This window comes from Akebia trifoliata, chromosome 16, assembly GCF_017979445.1.
Source record: "Akebia trifoliata isolate Shusen 1 chromosome 16, ASM1797944v1, whole genome shotgun sequence".
Classification (NCBI taxonomy): domain Eukaryota; kingdom Viridiplantae; phylum Streptophyta; class Magnoliopsida; order Ranunculales; family Lardizabalaceae; genus Akebia; species Akebia trifoliata.
In genome coordinates, this window is record NC_141390.1 from 2,638,599 (window position 1) to 2,645,424 (window position 6,826).

At 35.0% G+C, this 6,826-nt stretch overlaps 1 protein-coding gene across 6 annotated transcripts; it reads left to right on the forward strand.

Annotated features, from left to right (window-relative positions):
• Positions 1–5,233, forward strand: LOC147382246 (ENHANCED DISEASE RESISTANCE-like protein (DUF1336)). 6 transcript variants are annotated; one of them, XR_015173781.1, is made up of 3 exons: positions 1–230; positions 2,896–3,932; positions 4,917–5,233. XR_015173781.1 is itself a non-coding variant. In XM_086428775.1 (3 exons), coding segments are annotated over exons 1-3 (1,068 nt in total). In that variant the 5' UTR covers positions 494–1,599; the 3' UTR covers positions 4,918–5,233. The 6 variants fall into 6 exon arrangements, 1 of the variants encoding a protein (XP_086284901.1); XR_015173780.1 differs by having other exon boundaries at positions 2–254; XR_015173783.1 differs by lacking the exon at positions 1–230 and adding an exon at positions 334–352.
• Positions 5,234–6,826: the final 1,593 nt, after the last annotated feature.

Below are 6,826 nucleotides of genomic sequence, written 5' to 3' on the forward strand. Positions count from 1 at the left end.
TGGTTTAATGATTTGGATGATAGAAACAAGAGATAGTGTGGCAATATCAAATCCCTATTTTTTCTTTTAGTACCTCTTCATCTCAACGTCATCTCCTTCCGTCCAAAGACAAGAATAATAGAAGAGTGGAGTCTGAGAAACTGAACTTCAAGGAATCTCTTATTCTTAGGGTTTCGAATTTGCCTATCGAAAAGATTCTTTCTTGAATGAGGGTTCTTTGCAATCTCTGAGTAAGCTCAGAATTCTTTAGAAAGGTTTGGTTTTGATTTTTTTTTTTTTTTTTTGGTTTTTTGAAATCGTATCTGAAATTCTACAGAAACAAATTTGGTTTTTTTGATCTCTGTAGCTGTTGGTATGATCAGTATGCTTGATTTCTATCATACTTTTAGATTTGTCTTCCAAACCCTAATCATAGCTAGGGTTTAAAAAGGAGTATATTTTCATGTTTTTGTTCATCCAGGATGTGTTTGAATGCTAAATTAGGTTAATTTAGAATGAAAATTGTGAAATTATGAGAATTGTATTCTTGGGAATCTGTTAATTCAAATTGTCAGTACTTCAGTTGATCTTAGAACATTCATGAATGTTAATCTAGAATGGATCTTATGAGATTTTAAGTCTTATTAAAAAGTTCTTTAACTTTTTTATTTTTCATGTGTGTTTAGGTTCCCAGTTTTTTTTAGCTCTGTAGCCACTGTCACAAAATTTGGCGTTTTTTCTGAAAATTTGAAAAATTCCCTGAATAAGGGTCTGATTGATTAAATTGGAGAATCAATGAATTAATCGGGGAGTTGCCGATTAATTGCTACCCATCCCACTTCAGCTTAGATTGTACCATCAATTTACAATGACAAGATGGGGATTTTAGGGAGGTTATTTTTATAATCTATGAATTTTTTTCTTCTGAATTTTATTTGATTTATGCTAATGATATCAAACTGACTCCCTGTTGAATAGTTTCCGAATTTGAACTTTGCTGCTATGGTTGTAGCTGATCTAAAATTTATCATGAATATCTTATACTAGATGCTAGCAGGTGTGAATTGACAAGAATTTCATTCTTTCTTGGTGGTTTTGTGGGAAATTTTATTTTGAAGTACCGAAGTTTATATTTCTCTTAAACAAAAACCCAAATTCTATAGATCTGTTATTGGGCATAGTAGCCAAGTTCGGGTTCAGCAATTACTTTGGCATCAGTTTGGTTTAATTTGGATAAATACGTGAAAGTTTCTGAAAGAATTTGGGAAAAATTTGGGGATTATACAAATGATGTTTTTTGGGTTTCTTCAACCTCTCTAAAAAACCTATCTTGTTCTCGATATTTGAAGGTTGAAGAAGATAAAATTTTGAGGCTGAAGGGGTGGGGGTACTAATCGCCGATCAATTTGTTAATTCACCGTTTTAATTGGTTGATTCCTTACTCAGAATTTTTCCTAAATTTCTGAAAATTTTGCCAAATTTTGTGACAGTGGTGGATATGAAGAGAAAAGAGAAACTTTATTTATGTTTCGATATGAAACCCACAATTAAAAGTATTAAACTAGGACTGCTATGCAGTGTGCCTGAGGCACACCTTGCGCTGAAGGGTCATAGGAGGTCATGCATCTGATTGGGTGGACACTAATCCCATGGTGCCGTCACATGATCTGTATGATGCAGACTCACAGTATCCTTGAGCACATGGTGCACCTTGAATGCACATTATAGTTAATCAATTTTATTTTGCAGTTCTTGTAGTTTGCTGTTAAGTTCCAGCGTGGTGGTTGTGTAGAAATATTTTGAAACTAGTTGAATCTGATTTGGAAATTCTGATACTATATTTTTTCTAGGGTCTTTGATCTTGAGTAATTCTAGGCTTTCTTCAATATTGTTTCCACGGTTAAGTAACTTCTTGTTCTAGAATTAAAGCCAGGGCTGCAGGGAGTCTCAAGTGTGAATCAGTGAATGTGTGAATGTTATAGCAAAAGCAGAAAAATGAGTGGTTGTCGACAGCAATTTGTATTTGATTGCCCATATGGAGTGGAAAATTTTCCTTGTCAAAAAAAAAACAAAAACAAAAAATATTAATTTCCTTACCAAGCTGCACAAATGAGTTTCTAAGAAGAAAAAAAAAGACGGACAAATTTGACATGAACACAACTTCCATGGATCTCTTAATATAATGAAACTGTAATATCACTTATCAGTTTTATTCATTTTGAAGGCATTGGTATTGGCAGGGAACTAATTTTCTGCATCCCATGTTCTGAACAACTGAACATGTGGCGCTGACTCAGTAATTCAAACTGTTTAACAAGTTGATATTTTTTGGAAGTTCCATTACCAAATCTTTACCTTTTTCACAAATTAATGGTGTGGTGTATAGAAGTCTCTTTGTTGTTAAACATATGCTTTTAGGCATTCAAGTTTAAGTTCTTTGTTGGATAGTGAATTTGTTAATTTTGGTATAGCTGTTTTGGCTATGGTCCATCCAAAGCTATGTTCTATTTGTTACTAGAGTTTGCCCGTGCCTACAGCACGTGCATCCTCTTTGGGGTTAAAGGGGTAAAAGAGGAAAAATAGTAAAATTGGAGGGATAGTATTGAGAGAGGGAGAGGGAGGGGGAGGAAAGATCATAAAGTTGAAGGGGGTGAAGAAGAAAAGCAATAAAGTGGGGTAGTGTGAACCCCACTCCACTGTAGCTGGAGTGGGACATTTATACGCCACAACTGTGTCTGAAGTGGGACCCACCGTTTTGTTTTATTATATAGAAATATAGATGTTGCATCATAGGATTAAGTGTTGTTGTACCCATCACTAACAACAAAGTACATAATCATACTGTGTGGTCATTATGTTTCTACATTTTGTTTTCTTTATCAACTAAATGATTATCTGATATATCCTTGTCATCAGGTATTTTATTTTGCGTATATGGCTAGTAGTGATGGCAACGAAGAGCATGATTATGATGGAAACAAAGAGCATGCTTGGATAGAGAGAGTGAAATCAGACGGATCAATTCCATTTCTTGAACCTGAAAACTGCCCAAATGGTTGGGCGACACCACCCGGTGACAAATTCATGGTTAGAGGTCCAGAATATTTTTCTACAAAGGTTAAGATTCCTGGTGGTGAATACCTTCTCAAGCCTCTCGGGTTTGATTGGATCAAAGGCACTACAAAGATTGTCGAGGTCTTAAACCATCCTAATAGTCGTGTTAGAAAAGCTCTAGAGGATGAGATTCCAAATGGTGATAAGCCTTTTGTTTGGGCTTTCAATCTACAATTACCAAGTAAGGATAACTACAGCGCCGTGGCATATTTTGTAGCATTGGATCCTATCCAGGATGGATCTTTGATGGACAGATTCTTGAAGGGTGATGATGGGTTTCGAAATTCGAGGCTTAAATTGATAGCAAACATTGTCAAGGGCCCTTGGATTGTGAAAAAGGCCGTTGGGGAGCAAGCGATATGCATACTTGGACGAGCCGTGTCGTGTAAGTACTTTGGAAGAGAGAATTACATAGAAGTTGATGTGGATATTGGAGCTTCTATGGTTGCGAGTGCTATCGTGCATCTAGCTTTCGGTTACATCACAACTCTGACCGTTGATCTGGCGTTTCTCATCGAGAGCCAAATCGAATCAGAGCTTCCGGAGCGGATTCTCGGAGCCATACAGTTCTCGGAGCTGAACCCAGCTTCAGCTAGGTCAGTTGAGCCGATATCTGATGGGACTGCTGAGAGTCTACAGTCCTCTCTACCAACTCGATTGTGGAAGTCGATTGGGCAAGGCTTCTCGAACCTTCTGCACCCAGGTGTGCAGGACGATGCATCCGGGTCTGCCTCAGTACATGCAAATGGGACTGTAAATGATAATGACAGTGGCATCAACAAATGGTGAGTGTGATAATCATGGAGCATTATAATATGAAGCTGATTCTTCGAAATTGGGTAAATTTCACTTTGACCCTCCATAGTTTGGGATGATTCCATGTTTACCCCCTTACATTTTGATAATTGCACTTACCTCACCTTTCACTAATGGTGTTAAAATTCAGATATTATTTTACTATTTTACCCTATAATTTTATCTATTCTATTACAAAAATAATAAAATTTTAAAATGATAATTAAAAATGCCACCATCTAAGCATGAACCCACTTTTTGGTAGGGATTTTTTTTTTTTGTTTATCATAAAGAAAAAACATTTTAAAAAGGGCAAAATGGTCTTTATAAAAATAAAAATCAATTTTTAGCCGTTTGGTCGACAGCAAGTAGATAGAAAGGGGGTGAATGAGCCCCTTAGATAACTATAAGGGAGGTAAGTGCAATTATCAAAATGTTAGGGGGTCGACATAGAATTATGCCAGACCACAAGGGGTGAAAGTATAGATCAAATTTCTTCAAGGGGTCATCTTTTCTCTAGTCAAATTTGCAAGGACCTATTTTTCTTGTTCAAGTACGATCGAGACACCCATGCGAAGTCTTGAATGCCTTTTGAGTTCATGACTGTCAGATCCGAACCATCATTTAAACTGAAGTTCATGTTTTTGAAAAATAATTTATATTAAAACTTGTAAAACAGATTGCCCACATTGCTCTTAATTCATGAGACACTTTTAAAATTACTCTAAGTTGTTACTTTTATAACTTGAGTTATATGTTCGCTATGTTGTCTATATATTATAGAAAATACCTGTTTTCATGACTCGACGACCTCCTAATCCACAATTTTACAGTGGACTTCCCATTTGACATCTTTACGGGAATCCAAGAAACGCCTGTTAACAATTGGCAACACTCACATACATTTTTGAAGTTCGTTTAGATGGATCGAATTGTTGATGATTTATGTAATTAATTTTGTGTGAAAAGTTTTTTTCTTGCTCTGGCACGATTATTGGGATCTTCTGAAAATATTGTGATACCTGCAGATCAACCTTGTGCCACAGTTCCAGCGTTCAGTGTGCTTGAAGTGGTAAGCATCCAATTCTTTGTAATTTATACTTAGGGGCACTGCCTGATTCCTCAATTTATCTTTAACTCCATTGGGCAAGATATATGTATGAACTGCCGAAGACATTGGTTGGGTCCGCCATATTCTTTAGGCCTCTATTTCTGTGTTATCCACGCATTTATAGTTGTTATTGGTAGTAAGTTTTAGTGGTCTGTGCTCTTTATTGTTGATAAGAAATTGCATTGTGGACTCAACTCTTCTTTTATTAATTTAATTTAATTTAATTTAAATTAAGCACCCAATGTTGATGTCCAAATCATTTTGTGACTTGGATGTTTCTTTTGACTCTAGTAGTTAAGAAATGGAACTCCTTTATTTGGTTACATAGAGAATTACTTCACTCAGAAGATGGAAATATATGCTAATAAATCTTTTTAAAGTGATTCCATCCCCAATTAGAAATTGCACTAAATCCTAAATAATATACTCTTTCATCACAACTTGTTAATTTCTCATTAGATATGATGCTGTCTCCAATATTTCAGATTATTGGGTTCCTAAGTCTGTCTCCTATTCTCATACAATATTAGAATACAATTGTTGGTTATAGGTTGAGATAGTTTGGCCCTGTTAAATCTGTCTTTTAAAACTCTCAGAATCCTTGTTAGCAATTTGGTTGGAATACGGCAAAAGTTTGATACGTGAAAAATTCGAATTCTATTTGATTTTGAGTTGCAAAATTTTGGTCAAAATTTGATGATGACTAATTTTGACCAAATTCAGTCATAACAACCTTAAGAGATCTCTCTTTCACCTTTATATCTCTATAAAAAAAAATAAAAAAAAATTAGGAATTTTTTAGTAGGAGACGTGGACTATTTTTTTTTTTTTTTAATTAGAAATATAAAAGATTTCCTTCAAGAGGTTGAAGTCGAATAGATTATTAGAAAGCATATAGATGATGGATTTCTGATTCGTTGCATTCTCGGGTTTATTCTGCTGATTTTATGAGTTTGACTTGTTCAATTTCTGAGCCGAACCAAAGGGCTGGTTCCATGGAGTTTTGCGGCCAAGTCACCCTTCAAATCCAATGGAGTCAAAATGACTCCTCTAAGTTTCAAGTCAACTCAGACAGTATTAAAACCATGTTTGTAACACATCAATTAATGAAACACATCACACCAAATCATGGTTTTAAAACTTGTTTTGCGACTCTTCTCGTCCATGCCAGATACCCCGAGTCTTCTCAGATGAGAGTTTTCGTTTTCCAATACATTTGAGATGTCTCTTTCTCAAATTTGAAAAATGAATGTAGGATCTTAAATCTCGTTTGAAAAATTGATTTGCCTATCCGTCTTGTCCATGCCTGATATCGGGATGACTCGAGAGATACGCCTGTCTCGGACGGACAAGTTTTGAAACTGCCAAATATTTTCAATTTTTTTTTTTTTATAGTGAATAACTTTGTATCCAGTTTGGACGATTTGATGAATTTACCTTTATGGCCTTGAGTTAAAAGTATGTGGTTTAACAAAATAAGTAAATAGCAAACGTAACCATATCTTTTCCATAAAAATAAATAAATTATGAAATTGGATTTATCACTGTTTTTGTAAATATTAAAACTAATAAATATAGTTAGTTGAATAACTTCTGCAAAATACTCCACCCACTAAAATCTGCCACTACACACTCATATTCAACACATTTGAGGGAAAAAAAAAACCCAACATACAGTAGATTCATTCTTAACAAACAGACATCCAAAACCAAACCCTAAGTTAAAGAAAGATTTAATAGTGAGAAAATAAATTCTCTTGAAAAATACAATTTTCTACAGGAATTCAATTTCTTGCCCATAATGATTTCCATCGGAGAGGGAAAATG